The sequence below is a fragment of the Rhinichthys klamathensis genome, unplaced genomic scaffold (genome assembly GCF_029890125.1).
Source record: "Rhinichthys klamathensis goyatoka isolate OS25496 unplaced genomic scaffold, OSU_Roscu_1.1 h1tg001490l_1, whole genome shotgun sequence".
NCBI lineage: Eukaryota > Metazoa > Chordata > Actinopteri > Cypriniformes > Leuciscidae > Rhinichthys > Rhinichthys klamathensis.
The window spans coordinates 7,501-33,398 of record NW_026607460.1 but is presented as its reverse complement, the minus strand read 5'-3'; the positions used below and the strand labels follow the sequence as shown (position 1 = coordinate 33,398).

The 25,898-nt window shown below is 44.3% G+C and overlaps 1 protein-coding gene across 2 annotated transcripts in view; it reads left to right on the top strand.

The window, feature by feature from the left end:
• The first annotated feature begins 526 nt into the window (after positions 1-526).
• Positions 527-25,898, top strand: part of LOC130079898 (suppressor of tumorigenicity 7 protein homolog) — a 27,877-nt gene continuing 2,505 nt past the window's right edge. Inside the window, exons 1-8 of one of the 2 annotated variants that reach the window (XM_056245135.1) lie at positions 527-613; positions 2,236-2,531; positions 4,863-4,945; positions 5,396-5,555; positions 5,642-5,696; positions 17,873-17,988; positions 18,084-18,159; positions 19,733-19,887. In XM_056245135.1, the coding sequence (XP_056101110.1) occupies positions 2,510-2,531; positions 4,863-4,945; positions 5,396-5,555; positions 5,642-5,696; positions 17,873-17,988; positions 18,084-18,159; positions 19,733-19,887 (667 nt within the window). In that variant the 5' untranslated portion in view covers positions 527-613; positions 2,236-2,509. The remainder of the gene's footprint in view (positions 614-2,235; positions 2,532-4,862; positions 4,946-5,395; positions 5,556-5,641; positions 5,697-17,872; positions 17,989-18,083; positions 18,160-19,732; positions 19,888-25,898) is intronic. The other variant, XM_056245136.1, reaches the window with a different exon arrangement.

Here is a 25,898-nt window from a genome sequence, read left to right as displayed (position 1 = left end):
TTTATGTAATTAATGCATAAACATAGATGGTTTTGTGTGATTTCAATCGGTACTGTCTCACATCTAGAGGGCGCAGAGATCTCTGGATCCATGAATGCCTAATGTATATCCAGTTCTTTCATTTATGTTGCTTAGTTATTTGTTTTAAATTTAAATTAATCTTGCCTCTTTCTTGAAAGATAAACATACGTATAAAAAGATCTCACTTCATAAAGGCATAATATATAGTGTGTATATATATATATATATATATATATATGTGTGTGTATATATATATAGATAGATAGATAGATAGATAGATAGATAGATAGATAGATAGATTAAACTCAACTACCTTGTCTTATTTTTTAATAAAAAAAATTGTCATTCGCAATAACTAAATATATAAATAAAAAAATTGTCATTCGCAACAACTAAATATATAAATATTTCTAGCCTACAAAAAAGGGAACAGGGGCTGAACATGATCCGTGGGCGGGGCTCACAGTGAGCGGGCGGGGCCTGCGTCGAGTGGGCGTGGCCTCTCGGTGTGTGTGTGTCATGTCTGCTGTTCTTCTTTCTTCTGCTGTCTCTGTCGCGCCACGTTGATCGAGCGATCATTCATCAGATGCAGGTGAGATTAAACATCATTCACTGCGAGTACTGATGTAAAAACACTCCCAGTGCAGCTCGAAATCCGTCGGGTTATAGTGTTGCTTCCGCGCTTTATGAACTTTGCATGTTATTGTGTCTTAGCAATGCTAACTGTGCTTGTAAAGTGAGTAAACATGAATATCCGCGATAAAACCAGCATTATTATTAAGTTTGTTTATCCCGCTGTGTGTTTACATAGTGTTCATTAGTCCGTCAGAGAAAAATATGGAGATCAACCAAGTTCCTGAAAAACAAACGACACGTGTCACTCAGACCTCGTTTAATTATTACAGGTTTTGTTGTTGTTATTATTGAACGGTTTTACTTTAAACTGACATGTTAGTCTGACATGGTCATAAAGTTTATTCATCTCTTTATATATATGAGAAATTATGTGTGAAATGAATCATAGTTGAGCATAAATGAGGCTAGATCTATTATATGATGATTTTCATATCGCCTGCTGTATAAAAGGCACAATTCACCCCAAAATAAACTGATTTTGACTTTCTTTTTTTCTGTGGGACATAAAAGAAGATATTGCCACGAATGCTGGTGACCATGACTTCCACTGTACGAACAAAAACCCAGAATATCTTCTTTTGTGTTCTACAGAAGAGAGATCGAGGTTTGCGTCTGTGAAATAGAGAACGTGTAAAATAGAGTGACTTAAATAAAGGGAATTTTGTGATAATATTTACCATTACATTAGAAATATGAATATATGAGCTTGCGCAATAGCTGATGTTCTATTGTGTGCATGTTTTTAATTTCTCATTTAAGATGAAATCTTTATAAACTGAGATTATAATGAGGAAAACAGCCTCGTTAAAAAATATTTGATTAATTTGTTGTTACTAATCCTTAGGAAAAAAGTAATAAATCTGTTTCACTTCTTATTAATATAATAACAATTTGTATTTGTGTGCCAAATTTGAGTCATGTGGTGTAACTATCATGAATTGTATTATTTATATAAAAAATATAAATGATATCATATAATCAATAAGAAATTATCTTTTAAAATAGCAGATCATTTGACCTTTTTATGACATGACAATGCCGTCTCCTCTCACTGAACACAGCATTAATACTGATGTAGTTTTACTAACGCTGGGTAATGTGTTATTGATCATCACAGACCGCTCGTCCTGGCTTATACTGTTTATTAATTGTATTATTTATAAAAAAAATGATAAATTATATCATATAATAAGTAAGAAATCATCTTTAAAAATAGCAGATCATTTGACCTTTTTATGACGAGATGTCATGTGTGACTCCCAAAAAAATAATAATATTTGTTTATTAATAATTGATGTTTTTTACATGGAAAGATCTATTGTAAGAATAATGATATGCGAGGTGTGTGTGGGACATGAGCTGTGCTTGATGATCCAGTGGCATTTGTCATTAAACTGATGAAGAGGAGTGTGTGTTTTCTCCTCCTCTTCCTCACTTAGTGCAGTTTCTGGATGCTAGCGCTGGGTAATGTGTTACTGACCGTCATGATCCGCTCGTCCCGTGTTATATAGAGTGTGTGTGTGTGTGTGAGAGAGCTGGACTGACGTCACGCGTGTTTCTTCTGTGTCTCTGCTCCAGTGTTGCTTCATGTCCTCCTCGTGAGCGTGCGCTGTGATTGGTCCTGCTGAGCGTGCGCTGTGATTGGCCGGCTCCTCCTCATCAGCATCAGTGTGTGCTGGGCTTTTGTCTGGGCCTGATCCTGATCCTGATCCGCGGCTGAGGTCCGGCCCGCCGGAGGACTGACGGATGTGTGTGAGCACGGGTTGGTGTGTGTTGTGCGTTGATGCGTTGATGACCCCTGCTGTGTAGCTCGCCCGCCCCACCCCCCGCTCCCTCTCCTCCTGGATCAGCCATGTTTGGCACCGAGTCCTCATGTAAGTACCCATCCTCCACCACAGTGTGTGTGTGTGTGTGTGTGTGCGCCATCCTCCACCACAGCTGTCTCTCTCTCTCTCTCTCTGTCCTGCATGCGTTAGTGCCGCTGTGTGTGTGTGTGTGTGTGTGTGTGTGTTATGATATGTGTTGCTGCAGATAAACACAGCGTCGTGTCGGAGAGGTTTGTGGGTCTGTGCTCTGTGTGTGTGTGTGTGTGTGTGTGTGTGTGTTCATCAGAACTGCTCACTTTATCATTGGAGAAGCTCTTATGTGAGTTCTGTATAGTAATATCACTGTATGTTATCCTGTGTGATCGATACGCGATCATGTGCTCATTATTATGGCGCTGATCTCCCGTTTTCCATCTCCGTCCCGATCCCAGCCGGCGCTGAGGAACTTCTGCCTCCTCTGAGCTCCTCGTGAACCTCATGCTTTAGAACAGCTCTGTGTTGATTGACACATGATGAATGACACACACATAACATTCATGTGCTTTGAAATGTATTTAACACACGATTTTAGAGAGCATTGTTACACAAGTGTGAGTGTGAGAGTAATCGGAGCCGGTTCTGTGTCAGATAATATATATATATACAGTCCGTACAGATAGTATAATATACGGTCCGAAAGATTATTCTAATGTTTCTGAAAGAGTCTCTTCTGCTCATCAAAGCTGCGTTTATTTGATCAAAACTACAGTAAAAACAGTGAAATATTATTATAATGTAAATCATCTGTTCTCTATGTGAATATACAGTAAAGTGTAATTTATTCCTGTGATCAAAGCTGATGTTCAGCATCATTACTCCAGTCTTCAGTGTCACATGATCCTTCAGAAATCACTCTAATATGAGGATCTGATGCTCAAGAGACATTTATGATTATTATCAGTGTTGATCAGTTTAGAGCTAATTTAGATTTTCGTTATGCACTTTATTTTTCGCAATTCTTTGATGAATAGAAAGTTCAAAAGAACAGCTTTTATTTTAAATATAATCTTGTTACATTATAAATGTCTTTACTGTCAGTTTTTATCCATTTAATGCAGCAAAGCCTGAAACTGTTCTGTGGTCGAGCACAGACGACACTGAACACTATTGACCAGAACATGTCAGCGCTGTCTTATAAACACCTCAGGAACTGTGGACACTTGTGGAAGAGTTCAACATGATGAGGAGATGATCAGTGTAACTCCACAACAACTACAGAAATGTCTCCGCTAACATTCAGAAACGTGTAAAAGTGAAGCTCTCCCTGAGTCTCTCCGTAAGGCTGCACTCGCTGCTGTTACTCCTGACTCTGGATCAGTGAGATCGGCCTGTGTTGTTATTGCCGGAGTCTCTGAAGCTCGTGTAAAGGCTCCGCCCTCTTCTGAATGGAGGCGGAGCTAAAGCTCATTTGCATTTAAAGGGACACACACTAAAACAACGTGTTTTTGCTCACATCCAAAAAGGGGCAAATTTGACGAGCTGTAATAAATGATCTGGGGGGATTTGGAGCTGAAATTTCACAGACACATTCTGGGGACGCCGGAGATTTATATTACATCTGGTGAAAAGGGGCGTAATAATAATATAATATGTCACCTTTAAGAAGTAAATCTTACTGACCCCGTACTTTTAAACAGTAGTGAGAAGAGCTTTTTAAAGCAGCTTCACGGAAATTCATGTGTGTGTGTGTGTGAGACTGAGGCCTGTAGTGGAGTGTGTGATGAATGGATCTTCTGTGTGTGTGTGAGAGTCTCTCCAGCTGAATGAATGAGTGCAGCTGCTGTCGGACGGACGCCGTGTGTTGGGATGTTAATCGAGTGTGTCGCGTCTCGTCTCGTCTCGTGTCTTGTCAGTGCAGTTCACCTGGCGCTCTTCTTAACACTCATTACAGTTAAAAGGAAAATTCATTCAAAAATAAGTGGTTCATCATCACGTCTTTCCAGACCCGGTTCTTCTGCGCAACATAAACACAGATATTTTGTGTCAGTGGTCACTGTATGGAGAAAAAAGCAGGATGTGATGTCATGTGTCGTCCGTCAGGTTTGAGTGAGCTCAGCAAGATTAGATGATGTCATGAGTGATGATGTCATGTTCAGGTTTACACTCACACACTGGCTGATTCCAGAGCGACTGAAACTGTATAAATAAACACACATGAGTCCCGTGCTGTCCGAACTTCATTTACATCAATGAATGAATAAGCCTGATCTTCACGTGTTTGATGTCTGATTGGTCTCTCTCTCTCTGTGTGTGTGTGTGTGTGTGTGTGTGTGTGTGTGTGTGTGTGTGTGTGTGTGTGTGTGTGTGTGTGTGTGTGTGTGTGTGTGTGTGTGTGTGCAGTGAGCATGTTCCTCAACACTTTGACCCCCAAGTTCTACGTGGCGTTGACAGGCACCTCATCCCTCATCTCAGGACTCATTCTGGTGAGTGACCTTTACTTGCACAACATTTGATCAAGCGGCTTCACGTTGAGGACATTGAACACTCACTCATGCTTTTCTGATGAAGATCCATCTTTATTTATGTTCTGCACGATCCCCTTTCTATTAAACATATCTTGGACTGTCCTGCTTTTACTGCGAGTAGACGACGGTTTTATTTAGTCCGCTTTCTGAAGGATGTGTTTACCAGAAAAGAAAAGCTACCAGAAGATGTTTATAGCTTATGAAAATGTGAAACATCTTGTGTAATTTTGAATTGAATTGTTTTTATTGAATTAATTCCTTACAATTGAATCACCGCAGGGATCTGTCAGTAAAAGCAGCTCTGTGGGTTTAGTTTGTGAAGTTGGAATCGGTGCAGAAATGTTTTATTGCGTGTAAATGATTGTGTTTGCTCAGAAGAGTGTGTGATCATGATGTTGTGTGTCTCAGATCTTCGAGTGGTGGTATTTCCGGAAGTACGGCACGTCGTTCATCGAGCAGGTTTCGGTCTCTCACCTGCGTCCTCTGCTCGGTGGAGTCGACACCAGTTCTCCCAGCAACACCAGTGCCAGTAATGGAGACGCCGACTCCAGCCGGCAGAGCGTCTCAGGTCAGCTGTCAATCACCAACCAGTCACTGTCAGTCTAAGTTTATGAGTCTGTTTAACGATGTTTTCCTGTGTGTGTGTGTGTGTAGAGTGTAAAGTTTGGAGAAATCCGCTCAATCTGTTCAGAGGAGCTGAATATAACCGGTGAGTGACCGTCAAAACAAGCTAGTCTTTAATTTAACTGTCTGGTAAACGCTGTTTATATACATTTTTTTCGTGATTTTAAAATGCTTTTTTTTATTTTTCTAAATTTGTTCAGTAACTGATGTTGAGAGTAACTGATGATGAGAGTAACTGATGTTGAGAGTAACTGATGACGAGAGTAACTGATGATGACAGTAACTGATGATGAGAGTAACTGATGATGAGAGTAACTGATGATGAGAGTAACTGATGATGACAGTAACTGATGATGACAGTAACTGATGAGGAGAGTAACTGATGATGAGAGTAACTGATGATGAGAGTAACTGATGATGACAGTAACTGATGATGACAGTAACTGATGATGAGAGTAACTGATGAGGAGAGTAACTGATGACGAGAGTAACTGATGACGAGAGTAACTGATGAGAGTAACTGATGATGAGAGTAACTGATGATGAGAGTAACTGATGATGAGAGTAACTGATGAGGAGAGTAACTGATGACGAGAGTAACTGATGATGAGAGTAACTGATGATGAGAGTAACTGATGAGGAGAGTAACTGATGACGAGAGTAACTGATGATGAGAGTAACTGATGACGAGAGTAACTGATGATGAGAGTAACTGATGATGACAGTAACTGATGAGGAGAGTAACTGATGACGAGAGTAACTGATGATGAGAGTAACTGATGAGGAGAGTAACTGATGACGAGAGTAACTGATGACGAGAGTAACTGATGACGAGAGTAACTGATGAGGAGAGTAACTGATGAGGAGAGTAACTGATGAGGAGAGTAACTGATGATGACAGTAACTGATGATGACAGTAACTGATGATGAGAGTAACTGATGATGAGAGTAACTGATGATGAGAGTAACTGATGATGAGAGTAACTGATGATGAGAGTAACTGATGATGAGAGTAACTGATGATGAGAGTAACTGATGATGAGAGTAACTGATGATGAGAGTAACTGATGATGAGAGTAACTGATGATGAGAGTAACTGATGATGAGAGTAACTGATGACGAGAGTAACTGATGATGAGAGTAACTGATGATGACAGTAACTGATGATGAGAGTAACTGATGATGAGAGTAACTGATGATGAGAGTAACTGATGATGACAGTAACTGATGATGAGAGTAACTGATGATGACAGTAACTGATGAGGAGAGTAACTGATGATGAGAGTAACTGATGATGAGAGTAACTGATGAGGAGAGTAACTGATGACGAGAGTAACTGATGACGAGAGTAACTGATGATGAGAGTAACTGATGACGAGAGTAACTGATGACGAGAGTAACTGATGAGGAGAGTAACTGATGACGAGAGTAACTGATGACGAGAGTAACTGATGATGACAGTAACTGATGACGAGAGTAACTGATGACGAGAGTAACTGATGACGAGAGTAACTGATGATGAGAGTAACTGATGATGACAGTAACTGATGACGAGAGTAACTGATGACGAGAGTAACTGATGACGAGAGTAACTGATGATGAGAGTAACTGATGATGACAGTAACTGATGAGGAGAGTAACTGATGAGGAGAGTAACTGATGACGAGAGTAACTGATGACGAGAGTAACTGATGACGAGAGTAACTGATGACGAGAGTAACTGATGACGAGAGTAACTGATGACGACAGTAACTGATGATGAGAGTAACTGATGATGACAGTAACTGATGAGGAGAGTAACTGATGATGACAGTAACTGATGACGAGAGTAACTGATGACGAGAGTAACTGATGACGAGAGTAACTGATGACGAGAGTAACTGATGATGAGAGTAACTGATGATGACAGTAACTGATGATGAGAGTAACTGATGACGAGAGTAACTGATGATGACAGTAACTGATGAGGAGAGTAACTGATGACGAGAGTAACTGATGACGAGAGTAACTGATGACGAGAGTAACTGATGACGAGAGTAACTGATGACGAGAGTAACTGATGATGAGAGTAACTGATGATGACAGTAACTGATGAGGAGAGTAACTGATGAGGAGAGTAACTGATGACGAGAGTAACTGATGACGAGAGTAACTGATGACGAGAGTAACTGATGATGACAGTAACTGATGATGAGAGTAACTGATGATGACAGTAACTGATGAGGAGAGTAACTGATGATGACAGTAACTGATGACGAGAGTAACTGATGACGAGAGTAACTGATGACGAGAGTAACTGATGACGAGAGTAACTGATGACGAGAGTAACTGATGATGAGAGTAACTGATGATGACAGTAACTGATGAGGAGAGTAACTGATGACGAGAGTAACTGATGACGAGAGTAACTGATGACGAGAGTAACTGATGACGAGAGTAACTGATGATGACAGTAACTGATGATGAGAGTAACTGATGATGAGAGTAACTGATGATGAGAGTAACTGATGATGAGAGTAACTGATGATGAGAGTAACTGATGAGGAGAGTAACTGATGACGAGAGTAACTGATGACGAGAGTAACTGATGATGACAGTAACTGATGACGAGAGTAACTGATGATGAGAGTAACTGATGAGGAGAGTAACTGATGAGGAGAGTAACTGATGATGAGAGTAACTGATGAGGAGAGTAACTGATGACGAGAGTAACTGATGACGAGAGTAACTGATGATGAGAGTAACTGATGACGAGAGTAACTGATGATGAGAGTAACTGATGAGGAGAGTAACTGATGACGAGAGTAACTGATGACGAGAGTAACTGATGACGAGAGTAACTGATGAGGAGAGTAACTGATGAGGAGAGTAACTGATGACGAGAGTAACTGATGACGAGAGTAACTGATGATGAGAGTAACTGATGACGAGAGTAACTGATGATGAGAGTAACTGATGACGAGAGTAACTGATGATGAGAGTAACTGATGAGGAGAGTAACTGATGACGAGAGTAACTGATGACGAGAGTAACTGATGACGAGAGTAACTGATGAGGAGAGTAACTGATGAGGAGAGTAACTGATGATGAGAGTAACTGATGATGAGAGTAACTGATGAGGAGAGTAACTGATGACGAGAGTAACTGATGATGAGAGTAACTGATGATGACAGTAACTGATGATGAGAGTAACTGATGATGAGAGTAACTGATGATGACAGTAACTGATGACGAGAGTAACTGATGACGAGAGTAACTGATGACGAGAGTAACTGATGACGAGAGTAACTGATGACGAGAGTAACTGATGACGAGAGTAACTGATGATGAGAGTAACTGATGATGACAGTAACTGATGACGAGAGTAACTGATGACGAGAGTAACTGATGACGAGAGTAACTGATGACGAGAGTAACTGATGACGAGAGTAACTGATGACGAGAGTAACTGATGACGAGAGTAACTGATGACGAGAGTAACTGATGACGAGAGTAACTGATGAGGAGAGTAACTGATGATGAGAGTAACTGATGATGACAGTAACTGATGACGAGAGTAACTGATGACGAGAGTAACTGATGATGACAGTAACTGATGACGAGAGTAACTGATGACGAGAGTAACTGATGACGAGAGTAACTGATGATGACAGTAACTGATGAGGAGAGTAACTGATGACGAGAGTAACTGATGACGAGAGTAACTGATGATGACAGTAACTGATGATGAGAGTAACTGATGATGAGAGTAACTGATGATGACAGTAACTGATGAGGAGAGTAACTGATGATGAGAGTAACTGATGATGAGAGTAACTGATGATGACAGTAACTGATGAGGAGAGTAACTGATGATGAGAGTAACTGATGACGAGAGTAACTGATGACGAGAGTAACTGATGACGAGAGTAACTGATGACGAGAGTAACTGATGACGAGAGTAACTGATGACGAGAGTAACTGATGATGAGAGTAACTGATGATGACAGTAACTGATGACGAGAGTAACTGATGACGAGAGTAACTGATGACGAGAGTAACTGATGAGGAGAGTAACTGATGATGAGAGTAACTGATGAGGAGAGTAACTGATGATGAGAGTAACTGATGATGACAGTAACTGATGACGAGAGTAACTGATGACGAGAGTAACTGATGATGACAGTAACTGATGAGGAGAGTAACTGATGAGGAGAGTAACTGATGACGAGAGTAACTGATGACGAGAGTAACTGATGACGAGAGTAACTGATGATGAGAGTAACTGATGATGACAGTAACTGATGAGGAGAGTAACTGATGACGAGAGTAACTGATGACGAGAGTAACTGATGACGAGAGTAACTGATGATGAGAGTAACTGATGTTGAGAGTAACTGATGACGAGAGTAACTGATGAGGAGAGTAACTGATGATGAGAGTAACTGATGATGACAGTAACTGATGATGACAGTAACTGATGATGACAGTAACTGATGATGAGAGTAACTGATGATGAGAGTAACTGATGATGACAGTAACTGATGACGAGAGTAACTGATGATGAGAGTAACTGATGATGAGAGTAACTGATGATGACAGTAACTGATGACGAGAGTAACTGATGATGAGAGTAACTGATGATGAGAGTAACTGATGATGAGAGTAACTGATGATGACAGTAACTGATGACGAGAGTAACTGATGAGGAGAGTAACTGATGATGAGAGTAACTGATGATGACAGTAACTGATGATGACAGTAACTGATGATGACAGTAACTGATGATGAGAGTAACTGATGATGAGAGTAACTGATGATGACAGTAACTGATGACGAGAGTAACTGATGATGAGAGTAACTGATGATGACAGTAACTGATGATGAGAGTAACTGATGACGAGAGTAACTGATGATGAGAGTAACTGATGATGAGAGTAACTGATGATGAGAGTAACTGATGATGACAGTAACTGATGACGAGAGTAACTGATGATGAGAGTAACTGATGATGACAGTAACTGATGATGAGAGTAACTGATGATGACAGTAACTGATGACGAGAGTAACTGATGATGAGAGTAACTGATGATGACAGTAACTGATGATGAGAGTAACTGATGATGACAGTAACTGATGATGAGAGTAACTGATGATGACAGTAACTGATGATGAGAGTAACTGATGATGAGAGTAACTGATGATGAGAGTAACTGATGATGACAGTAACTGATGACGAGAGTAACTGATGATGAGAGTAACTGATGATGACAGTAACTGATGATGAGAGTAACTGATGATGACAGTAACTGATGACGAGAGTAACTGATGATGAGAGTAACTGATGATGACAGTAACTGATGAGGAGAGTAACTGATGATGACAGTAACTGATGACGAGAGTAACTGATGAGGAGAGTAACTGATGATGACAGTAACTGATGATGACAGTAACTGATGATGACAGTAACTGATGATGAGAGTAACTGATGATGAGAGTAACTGATGATGACAGTAACTGATGACGAGAGTAACTGATGATGAGAGTAACTGATGATGACAGTAACTGATGACGAGAGTAACTGATGATGAGAGTAACTGATGATGAGAGTAACTGATGACGAGAGTAACTGATGATGAGAGTAACTGATGATGACAGTAACTGATGACGAGAGTAACTGATGATGAGAGTAACTGATGATGACAGTAACTGATGATGAGAGTAACTGATGATGAGAGTAACTGATGATGACAGTAACTGATGACGAGAGTAACTGATGATGAGAGTAACTGATGAGGAGAGTAACTGATGAGGAGAGTAACTGATGACGAGAGTAACTGATGATGAGAGTAACTGATGATGACAGTAACTGATGACGAGAGTAACTGATGACGAGAGTAACTGATGATGACAGTAACTGATGATGACAGTAACTGATGAGGAGAGTAACTGATGACGAGAGTAACTGATGACGAGAGTAACTGATGATGACAGTAACTGATGATGAGAGTAACTGATGATGAGAGTAACTGATGATGAGAGTAACTGATGATGACAGTAACTGATGATGAGAGTAACTGATGATGAGAGTAACTGATGATGAGAGTAACTGATGAGGAGAGTAACTGATGATGAGAGTAACTGATGACGAGAGTAACTGATGATGAGAGTAACTGATGTTGAGAGTAACTGATGAGGAGAGTAACTGATGAGGAGAGTAACTGATGACGAGAGTAACTGATGATGAGAGTAACTGATGATGACAGTAACTGATGACGAGAGTAACTGATGATGACAGTAACTGATGACGAGAGTAACTGATGATGACAGTAACTGATGACGAGAGTAACTGATGATGACAGTAACTGATGACGAGAGTAACTGATGAGGAGAGTAACTGATGATGAGAGTAACTGATGACGAGAGTAACTGATGAGGAGAGTAACTGATGACGAGAGTAACTGATGAGGAGAGTAACTGATGAGGAGAGTAACTGATGACGAGAGTAACTGATGAGGAGAGTAACTGATGATGACAGTAACTGATGACGAGAGTAACTGATGAGGAGAGTAACTGATGAGGAGAGTAACTGATGATGAGAGTAACTGATGACGAGAGTAACTGATGATGAGAGTAACTGATGAGGAGAGTAACTGATGACGAGAGTAACTGATGATGAGAGTAACTGATGATGACAGTAACTGATGATGAGAGTAACTGATGATGACAGTAACTGATGACGAGAGTAACTGATGAGGAGAGTAACTGATGAGGAGAGTAACTGATGAGGAGAGTAACTGATGACGAGAGTAACTGATGACGAGAGTAACTGATGAGGAGAGTAACTGATGAGGAGAGTAACTGATGACGAGAGTAACTGATGATGAGAGTAACTGATGATGAGAGTAACTGATGATGACAGTAACTGATGACGAGAGTAACTGATGACGAGAGTAACTGATGATGAGAGTAACTGATGATGAGAGTAACTGATGACGAGAGTAACTGATGATGAGAGTAACTGATGATGAGAGTAACTGATGATGACAGTAACTGATGAGGAGAGTAACTGATGACGAGAGTAACTGATGATGAGAGTAACTGATGATGAGAGTAACTGATGATGACAGTAACTGATGACGAGAGTAACTGATGATGAGAGTAACTGATGATGAGAGTAACTGATGATGAGAGTAACTGATGACGAGAGTAACTGATGACGAGAGTAACTGATGATGAGAGTAACTGATGACGAGAGTAACTGATGACGAGAGTAACTGATGAGGAGAGTAACTGATGACGAGAGTAACTGATGACGAGAGTAACTGATGATGAGAGTAACTGATGATGAGAGTAACTGATGATGACAGTAACTGATGATGAGAGTAACTGATGATGAGAGTAACTGATGATGAGAGTAACTGATGACGAGAGTAACTGATGATGACAGTAACTGATGACGAGAGTAACTGATGATGAGAGTAACTGATGACGAGAGTAACTGATGATGAGAGTAACTGATGATGAGAGTAACTGATGACGAGAGTAACTGATGATGACAGTAACTGATGACGAGAGTAACTGATGATGAGAGTAACTGATGATGAGAGTAACTGATGACGAGAGTAACTGATGAGGAGAGTAACTGATGACGAGAGTAACTGATGATGAGAGTAACTGATGATGAGAGTAACTGATGATGACAGTAACTGATGACGAGAGTAACTGATGATGAGAGTAACTGATGATGAGAGTAACTGATGATGAGAGTAACTGATGACGAGAGTAACTGATGATGAGAGTAACTGATGACGAGAGTAACTGATGACGAGAGTAACTGATGATGAGAGTAACTGATGATGAGAGTAACTGATGACGAGAGTAACTGATGACGAGAGTAACTGATGATGAGAGTAACTGATGATGAGAGTAACTGATGATGACAGTAACTGATGAGGAGAGTAACTGATGACGAGAGTAACTGATGATGAGAGTAACTGATGATGAGAGTAACTGATGATGACAGTAACTGATGACGAGAGTAACTGATGACGAGAGTAACTGATGACGAGAGTAACTGATGACGAGAGTAACTGATGATGAGAGTAACTGATGACGAGAGTAACTGATGACGAGAGTAACTGATGATGAGAGTAACTGATGATGAGAGTAACTGATGATGACAGTAACTGATGACGAGAGTAACTGATGACGAGAGTAACTGATGAGGAGAGTAACTGATGACGAGAGTAACTGATGACGAGAGTAACTGATGATGAGAGTAACTGATGATGACAGTAACTGATGACGAGAGTAACTGATGACGAGAGTAACTGATGAGGAGAGTAACTGATGATGAGAGTAACTGATGATGACAGTAACTGATGACGAGAGTAACTGATGACGAGAGTAACTGATGAGGAGAGTAACTGATGACGAGAGTAACTGATGAGGAGAGTAACTGATGAGGAGAGTAACTGATGATGACAGTAACTGATGACGAGAGTAACTGATGACGAGAGTAACTGATGAGGAGAGTAACTGATGACGAGAGTAACTGATGACGAGAGTAACTGATGACGAGAGTAACTGATGACGAGAGTAACTGATGATGAGAGTAACTGATGATGAGAGTAACTGATGATGAGAGTAACTGATGACGAGAGTAACTGATGACGAGAGTAACTGATGATGAGAGTAACTGATGATGAGAGTAACTGATGATGACAGTAACTGATGACGAGAGTAACTGATGACGAGAGTAACTGATGAGGAGAGTAACTGATGACGAGAGTAACTGATGACGAGAGTAACTGATGACGAGAGTAACTGATGACGAGAGTAACTGATGAGGAGAGTAACTGATGACGAGAGTAACTGATGACGAGAGTAACTGATGAGGAGAGTAACTGATGAGGAGAGTAACTGATGAGGAGAGTAACTGATGACGAGAGTAACTGATGACGAGAGTAACTGATGACGAGAGTAACTGATGACGAGAGTAACTGATGACGAGAGTAACTGATGACGAGAGTAACTGATGACGAGAGTAACTGATGACGAGAGTAACTGATGACGAGAGTAACTGATGACGAGAGTAACTGATGACGAGAGTAACTGATGATGAGAGTAACTGATGATGAGAGTAACTGATGATGACAGTAACTGATGACGAGAGTAACTGATGACGAGAGTAACTGATGATGACAGTAACTGATGAGGAGAGTAACTGATGACGAGAGTAACTGATGATGAGAGTAACTGATGATGACAGTAACTGATGACGAGAGTAACTGATGAGGAGAGTAACTGATGACGAGAGTAACTGATGACGAGAGTAACTGATGATGACAGTAACTGATGATGACAGTAACTGATGAGGAGAGTAACTGATGACGAGAGTAACTGATGACGAGAGTAACTGATGATGACAGTAACTGATGATGAGAGTAACTGATGATGAGAGTAACTGATGATGAGAGTAACTGATGATGACAGTAACTGATGATGAGAGTAACTGATGATGAGAGTAACTGATGATGAGAGTAACTGATGAGGAGAGTAACTGATGATGAGAGTAACTGATGACGAGAGTAACTGATGATGAGAGTAACTGATGTTGAGAGTAACTGATGACGAGAGTAACTGATGATGAGAGTAACTGATGATGAGAGTAACTGATGACGAGAGTAACTGATGAGGAGAGTAACTGATGACGAGAGTAACTGATGATGAGAGTAACTGATGATGAGAGTAACTGATGATGAGAGTAACTGATGATGAGAGTAACTGATGATGAGAGTAACTGATGACGAGAGTAACTGATGATGAGAGTAACTGATGATGAGAGTAACTGATGACGAGAGTAACTGATGAGGAGAGTAACTGATGACGAGAGTAACTGATGATGAGAGTAACTGATGAGGAGAGTAACTGATGACGAGAGTAACTGATGATGAGAGTAACTGATGATGAGAGTAACTGATGACGAGAGTAACTGATGATGAGAGTAACTGATGTTGAGAGTAACTGATGACGAGAGTAACTGATGATGAGAGTAACTGATGATGAGAGTAACTGATGACGAGAGTAACTGATGAGGAGAGTAACTGATGACGAGAGTAACTGATGACGAGAGTAACTGATGATGAGAGTAACTGATGATGAGAGTAACTGATGATGAGAGTAACTGATGATGAGAGTAACTGATGACGAGAGTAACTGATGACGAGAGTAACTGATGACGAGAGTAACTGATGATGAGAGTAACTGATGACGAGAGTAACTGATGACGAGAGTAACTGATGAGGAGAGTAACTGATGAGGAGAGTAACTGATGACGAGAGTAACTGATGAGGAGAGTAACTGATGACGAGAGTAACTGATGATGAGAGTAACTGATGATGAGAGTAACTGATGATGAGAGTAACTGATGATGAGAGTAACTGATGACGAGAGTAACTGATGACGAGAGTAACTGATGACGAGAGTAACTGATGACGAGAGTAACTGATGACGAGAGTAACTGATGACGAGAGTAACTGATGACGAGAGTAACTGATGAGGAGAGTAACTGATGAGGAGAGTAACTGATGACGAGAGTAACTGATGACGAGAGTAACTGATGATGAGAGTAACTGATGATGAGAGTAACTGATGAGGAGAGTAACTGATGACGAGAGTAACTGATGAGGAGAGTAACTGATGACGAGAGTAACTGATGACGAGAGTAACTGATGACGAGAGTAACTGATGACGAGAGTAACTGATGACGAGAGTAACTGATGACGAGAGTAACTGATGAGGAGAGTAACTGATGACGAGAGTAACTGATGATGACAGTAACTGATGATGACAGTAACTGATGAGGAGAGTAACTGATGACGAGAGTAACTGATGACGAGAGTAACTGATGACGAGAGTAACTGATGATGAGAGTAACTGATGATGAGAGTAACTGATGATGAGAGTAACTGATGACGAGAGTAACTGATGACGAGAGTAACTGATGACGAGAGTAACTGATGACGAGAGTAACTGATGACGAGAGTAACTGATGACGAGAGTAACTGATGAGGAGAGTAACTGATGAGGAGAGTAACTGATGACGAGAGTAACTGATGACGAGAGTAACTGATGACGAGAGTAACTGATGACGAGAGTAACTGATGACGAGAGTAACTGATGAGAGTAACTGATGAGGAGAGTAACTGATGACGAGAGTAACTGATGAGGAGAGTAACTGATGACGAGAGTAACTGATGACGAGAGTAACTGATGAGGAGAGTAACTGATGACGAGAGTAACTGGTGACGAGAGTAACTGATGACGAGAGTAACTGATGAGGAGAGTAACTGATGACGAGAGTAACTGATGACGAGAGTAACTGATGACGAGAGTAACTGATGAGGAGAGTAACTGATGAGGAGAGTAACTGATGACGAGAGTAACTGATGATGACAGTAACTGATGACGAGAGTAACTGATGATGAGAGTAACTGATGACGAGAGTAACTGATGACGAGAGTAACTGATGACGAGAGTAACTGATGACGAGAGTAACTGATGACGAGAGTAACTGATGACGAGAGTAACTGATGAGGAGAGTAACTGATGACGAGAGTAACTGGTGACGAGAGTAACTGATGACGAGAGTAACTGATGAGGAGAGTAACTGATGACGAGAGTAACTGATGACGAGAGTAACTGATGACGAGAGTAACTGATGAGGAGAGTAACTGATGACGAGAGTAACTGATGACGAGAGTAACTGATGACGAGAGTAACTGATGACGAGAGTAACTGATGAGGAGAGTAACTGATGACGAGAGTAACTGGTGACGAGAGTAACTGATGACGAGAGTAACTGATGAGGAGAGTAACTGATGACGAGAGTAACTGATGACGAGAGTAACTGATGACGAGAGTAACTGATGAGGAGAGTAACTGATGAGGAGAGTAACTGATGACGAGAGTAACTGATGAGGAGAGTAACTGATGAGGAGAGTAACTGATGACGAGAGTAACTGATGAGGAGAGTAACTGGTGACGAGAGTAACTGATGACGAGAGTAACTGATGAGGAGAGTAACTGATGACGAGAGTAACTGGTGACGAGAGTAACTGATGACGAGAGTAACTGATGACGAGAGTAACTGGTGAGGAGAGTAACTGATGAGGAGAGTAACTGATGACGAGAGTAACTGATGACGAGAGTAACTGGTGAGGAGAGTAACTGATGACGAGTGTCGTTGAGCCGCTGATGTGAGTGTGTTTGCTGCAGGTACACGTGGGTAACTGGGCGAGAGCCGCTCACATACTACGACATGAATCTATCAGCGCAGGATCATCAGACGTTCTTCACCTGTGATTCTGATCACCTGCGGCCTGCAGACGCCAGTAAGAGCACAGCATTACTGATTCAGCACAGCATCTGGGAGACCTTTGCATAAGTGTGTGTGTGCGTGCGTGTGTGTGTGTGTGTGTGTTGACAGTCATGCAGAAGGCCTGGAGAGAGAGGAATCCTCAGGCTCGGATCACGGCGGCTCATGAAGCTCTGGATCTGGAGGAGTGAGTGATGATCTGCACTGCAAACACTCATGCACTGAACAACTGATAGTTCAGATAGATGGATCTAGCCGTGTTACTCCTTCAGATTTCCTCTCTAGCTTGTGAAATATGTGTAATATATTCCCAGCATGTTTAATCTGTGCTCCTAACCAGACAAATCGGTCACAAACCACAGCCAATCAGAAGAGCGTGTGGGCGGAGCCTCTCTGCAAGCGCACCGCACTCGCAACCAAACGGATAAATATATAATCAAATTCATAAATATTATACCATTTTAACATTATTGCTCTTCGGTAATCTTTGACTGGAAAATGTTACATTTGGTTTAAAAACAAAAATCTACATCGGAATGGTACGAAACTTGATAAAGGTTTTGGCACTTGCTGTGTGAACACAAACAAATGTATGGACATGATTGAAACAGGTTAAATGGTCCTGAAAACAATAGTCACACTTGTGCTCCTCGTGGTCAGAAATAAGTGTATTGGAAATGAATGGAGAGTTTCCTCTAGTGGAAGCGTGTGGAACTGCAGCCGAACACACTCTCACTGAACGCTCCTTTACTGACAGATCAGACTCACATTTGGAACACAACTTGTTTAGATTTATGGCTTTGGTTTTCCCATAGTTTTAGAGTTAAACATGTTTTTGAAAATATATATTTCATATAAAAATTGCAAATTGTATTTTTGCACATTTTTCATAACAATAAACGTAAAATTCTGTAACTTTTTTTAAGTTAACTTTTTTCACTTCAGCAATAATCTGCCGAGTGTCGTCTTTGAAAAGAGATCAAACTTCAGTCTGTCGCTCTAAAGCGTTCAAGATTTACCACAGTTTAAGCTGGAAATTTCAGGTCAATGTTCAAAACATTAATGAATGGATTATAAATACAGCGTAAATGTAATTTAGTACCATAAAATCCCCTATAAATACTAAATACTAAATAAAAAACATTATCGAACTAAAATTTAGTACATTAATTTCATTGAAATGAAAACATCGATGCGACGCGCGCAGAGCACCAGAGGGTTAAAGTACATACTGAGGGACTGAACCAATCTCTGTCAGAGAATACACTTGTTTGTTCACAGCTTGAATGTTTACTGATCTGAGGTAAATTATTCATCGTCGGCTATAAAGTTCACTAGACACTTTTAACCTTAAATAAAGCACATAATCAGTTCCTGACGTCACACTTGTATGTTGCTGTTCTAGCCTTGATCAACGAAGCAGAAATAGAAACCGTTTCTAAAATGGAATCCCATCACGGATGAAAAGTCTGATTAGCACGGGAAAGTGGCCTTGTATCGCACATTTTGTCTGGTTAGGACAGTTTTATACTAACAGTCTCGCTTATAACAACACTAGAATATTATCTGTTGTCCCTCATAAAGGAAGTCAATTACTGTTATTGTTGCTGTTTAGTTACAGTGGCAGACAGAATGATTGGCAGATTATGATGTGAATTCTTGATCAACAAACCCTGGATCAGCTCTAAACTCTTGCGTCGTAATGGAGGGAGAGTGTGTGTTAGCGTGTGTGTTCTGAGCACTGCGTGTGTGTGTGGCAGGTGTGCGACGGCGTATGTTCTCCTGGCGGAGGAGGAGGCCACGACGATCGTGGAGGCGGAGAAGCTCTTCAAGCAGGCGCTGAAGGTGGGAGAGACCTGTTACCGGCGCAGCCAGCAGCTTCAGCACCACGGGGCCCAGTACGAGGCCCAGCACAGTGAGTGACCCCTGACCTCACACACTCCTGACCTCACACACACCTGACCTCACCACACACACTCCTGACCTCATACACACCTGACCTCACACACACCTGACCTCACACACTCCTGACCTCACACACTCCTGACCTCACACACTCCTGACCTCACACACTCCTGACCTCACTCACACACTCCTGACCTCACACACACACTCCTGACCTCATACACACCTGACCTCACACACTCCTGACCTCACACACACCTGACCTCACACACACACACCTGACCTCACACACTCCTGACCTCACACACACACCCCTGACCTCACACACACACACCTGACCTCGCCTCACACACACCTGACCTCGCCTCACACACTCCTGACCTCACACACACACACCTGACCTCGCCTCACACACACCTGACCTCGCCACACACACACCTGACCTCGCCTCACACACACCTGACCTGACCTCACACACACACACCTGACCTCGCCTCACACACACCTGACCTCACACACTCCTGACCTCACACACACCTGACCTCACCACACACACACCTGACCTCGCCTCACACACACCTGACCTCACCTCACACACACCTGACCTCACCACACACACACCTGACCTCGCCTCACACACACCTGACCTCGCCTCACACACCCCTGACCTCACACACACACACCTGACCTCACACACACCTGACCTCACCACACACACTCCTGACCTCACCACACACACTCCTGACCTCATACACACCTGACCTCACACACACACACCTGACCTCACCACACCTGACCTCACCACACACACACCTGACCTCGCCTCACACACACCTGACCTCGCCTCACACACACCTGACCTCACACACACACACCTGACCTCACACACACCTGACCTCACCACACACACACCTGACCTCGCCTCACACACACCTGACCTCGCCTCACACACACCTGACCTCACCACACACACCCCTGACCTCACACACACACACCTGACCTCACACACACCTGACCTCACCACACACACTCCTGACCTCATACACACCTGACCTCACACACACCTGACCTCACACACTCCTGACCTCACACACTCCTGACCTCACACACTCCTGACCTCACACACTCCTGACCTCACACACTCCTGACCTCACACACTCCTGACCTCACACACTCCTGACCTCACACACTCCTGACCTCACACACACCTGACCTCACACACTCCTGACCTCACACACTCCTGACCTCACACACACCTGACCTCACCACACACACTCCTGACCTCACACACACCTGACCTCACCACACACACTCCTGACCTCACACACACCTGACCTCACACACACCTGACCTCACACACACCTGACCTCACACACTCCTGACCTCACACACTCCTGACCTCACACACTCCTGACCTCACACACACCTGACCTCACCACACACACACCTGACCTCACCTCACACACACCTGACCTCACCACACACACACCTGACCTCACCTCACACACTCCTGACCTCACACACACCTGACCTCACTGAGGAGGCACTACAGGAGTTTTGGTGGCGGAGAGGCTCTGTCACACACACACACACACCTGACCTCACCTCACACACACCTGACCTCACCACACACACACCTGACCTCGCCTCACACACACCTGACCTCGCCTCACACACTCCTGACCTCACACACCCCTGACCTCACACACACACACCTGACCTCACACACACCTGACCTCACCACACACACTCCTGACCTCATACACACACACACCTGACCTGACCTCACACACACCTGACCTCACCTCACACACACCTGACCTCACCACACACACACCTGACCTCACCACACACACACCTGACCTCACCACACACACACCTGACCTGACCTCACACACTCCTTACCTCACACACACCTGACCTCACACACTCCCTTAGCCTCGTCTCAACAGACTAACCCCCAGGCAACTGACGGGGCCAGGGCGTGTCCACACAGTGTCTCCGGGCCCCACTGCTGCTCCGAGAGCCCCTGTAGTTTAGCCTGGGACCGTTTGATACCCAGTGTCCATGTGTGGCCCTGAGGAGGCACTACAGGAGTCTTGGTGGCGGAGAGGCTCTGTCACACACACACACACCTGACCTCACCACACACACACCTGACCTCACCACACACACACCTGACCTCACCTCACACACACCTGACCTCACCACACACACACCTGACCTCACCACACACACACCTGACCTCACCACACACACACCTGACCTCACCACACACACACCTGACCTCGCCTCACACACACCTGACCTCGCCTCACACACACCTGACCTCGCCTCACACACACCTGACCTCGCCACACACACACCTGACCTCACCACACACACACCTGACCTCACCACACACACACCTGACCTCGCCTCACACACACCTGACCTCGCCTCACACACACCTGACCTCGCCACACACACACCTGACCTCACCACACACACACCTGACCTCGCCTCACACACACCTGACCTCGCCTCACACACACCTGACCTCGCCACACACACACCTGACCTCACCACACACACACCTGACCTCACCACACACACACCTGATCTCACCACACACACACCTGACCTCACCTCACACACACCTGACCTCACCTCACACACACCTGACCTCACCTCACACACACCTGACCTCACCACACACACACCTGACCTCACCACACACACACCTGACCTCGCCTCACACACACCTGACCTCACCACACACACACCTGACCTCACCTCACCACACACACACCTGACCTCGCCTCACACACACCTGACCTCACCACACACACACCTGACCTGACCTCACATCACACACCTGACCTCGCCTCACACACACCTGACCTCACCACACACACACCTGACCTCGCCTCACACACACCTGACCTCACCACACACACACCTGACCTGACCTCACATCACACACCTGACCTCACATCACACACACCTGACCTCACACACACACCTGACCTCACCACACACACACCTGACCTCACCACACACACACCTGACCTCACACACACACACCTGACCTCACCTCACACACACACCTGACCTCACACACACACACCTGACCTCACACACACACACCTGACCTGACCTCACACACACACCTGACCTCACCTCACACACACACCTGACCTCACACACACACACACACACCTGACCTGACCTCACACACACACACCTGACCTCACCTCACACACACACACCTGACCTGACCTCACACACACACCTGACCTGACCTCACACACACACACCTGACCTCACCTCACACACACACCTGACCTGACCTCACACACACACCTGACCTCACCTCACACACACACCTGACCTCACCTCACACACACACCTGACCTCACCTCACACACACACCTGACCTCACCTCACACACACACCTGACCTGACCTCACACACACACCTGACCTGACCTTACACACACACCTGACCTCACCTCACACACACACCTGACCTCACCTCACACACACACCTGACCTGACCTCACACACACACACCTGACCTGACCTCAAACACACACACCTGACCTCACCTCACACACACACCTGACCTCACCTCACACACACCTGACCTCACCACACACACACCTGACCTCGCCTCACACACACCTGACCTCACCACACACACACCTGACCTGACCTCACATCACACACCTGACCTCACATCACACACACCTGACCTCACCACACACACCTGACCTCACCACACACACACCTGACCTCACCACACACACACCTGACCTCACACACACACACCTGACCTCACCACACACACACCTGACCTCACACACACACACCTGACCTCACCTCACACACACACCTGACCTCACACACACACACCTGACCTGACCTCACACACACACCTGACCTGACCTCACACACACACCTGACCTGACCTCACACACACACCTGACCTCACCTCACACACACACCTGACCTCACACACACACACACACACCTGACCTGACCTCACACACACACACCTGACCTCACCTCACACACACACCTGACCTCACCTCACACACACACCTGACCTGACCTCACACACACACACACCTGACCTGACCTCACACACACACCTGACCTGACCTCACACACACACCTGACCTCACCTCACACACACACCTGACCTCACACACACACCTGACCTGACCTCACACACACACACCTGACCTCACCTCACACACACACCTGACCTCACCTCACACACACCTGACCTCACCACACACACACCTGACCTGACCTCACATCACACACCTGACCTCGCCTCACACACACCTGACCTCACCACACACACACCTGACCTCGCCTCACACACACCTGACCTCACCACACACACACCTGACCTGACCTCACATCACACACCTGACCTCACATCACACACACCTGACCTCACACACACACCTGACCTCACCACACACACACCTGACCTCACCACACACACACCTGACCTCACACACACACACCTGACCTCACCTCACACACACACCTGACCTCACACACACACATACCTGACCTGACCTCACACACACACCTGACCTCTCCTCACACACACACCTGACCTCACCTCACACACACACCTGACCTGACCTCACACACACACCTGACCTCACCTCACACACACACACCTGACCTGACCTCACACACACACCTGACCTGACCTCACACACACACCTGACCTCACCTCACACACACACCTGACCTGACCTCACCTCACACACACACCTGACCTCACACACACACACCTGACCTGACCTCACACACACACCTGACCTCACCTCACACACACACACCTGACCTCACCTCACACACACACCTGACCTGACCTCACACACACACACCTGACCTCACCTCACACACACACCTGACCTGACCTCTCACACACACCTGACCTCACCTCACACACACACCTGACCTCACCTCACACACACACCTGACCTCACCACACACACACACCTGACCTCACCTCACACACACACCTGACCTGACCTCTCACACACACCTGACCTCACCTCACACACACACACCTGACCTCACCTCACACACACACCTGACCTCACACACACACCTGACCTCACCTCACACACACACCTGACCTGACCTCTCACACACACCTGACCTCACCTCACACACACACCTGACCTGACCTCTCACACACACCTGACCTCACCTCACACACACACCTGACCTCACCTCACACACACACCTGACCTGACCTCTCACACACACCTGACCTCACCTCTCACACACACCTGACCTCACCTCACACACACACCTGACCTGACCTCTCACACACACCTGACCTCACCTCACACCTGAAAAAAGTTTTCCTATAACTAAAATCATTCTCAGTTTCTGCGGTGCCAACACACAAAAAAGCGTGTGCTTCTGCCAAAGGTTATAGGGACTATGAACGCGTTCCTCCAGTGCGAAAAGGAGTTTTTGTCTCCTAAAAGAAAGCGATTCTGAACTGAAACGAGTCGTCAGTATCTCCGCCTCACTCCTGCTGAACCTGCGCAGCTCTGTAACTCATGCCCCAGCTGTGGTCTTCCAGCTCAGGGTCAGGACAGCGGTTCTGTGCCGCTGGACCAACATCTAAGCATCTCCATTATTAATGTCATAATCCATCATACTGTGATGTAGGCAATAATAAGTATTATTTATGAAAGGAAAATAATCCATTTGGGCTGCAACAACTAATCTGTAATCGATTATAGTTGATAATGAAATAATCATCCGTCAGTTTTACAGAAGTAAAAAACACATTTCCACGGATCGAAGGCTTGTGGAAAACAGTGGCGGATCTCGACCGAAACATCAGAACGCTTCAAACACAGCAGAAGTGTTTACCGCGGATTTGCCTCAGAGCATAATTAATAATCATTCTGACTGAAATATGCATTATGCTACTACATAATGTATATTAATGCTATTGAATGGTCTTGTAGAATATTAAACCTAAATT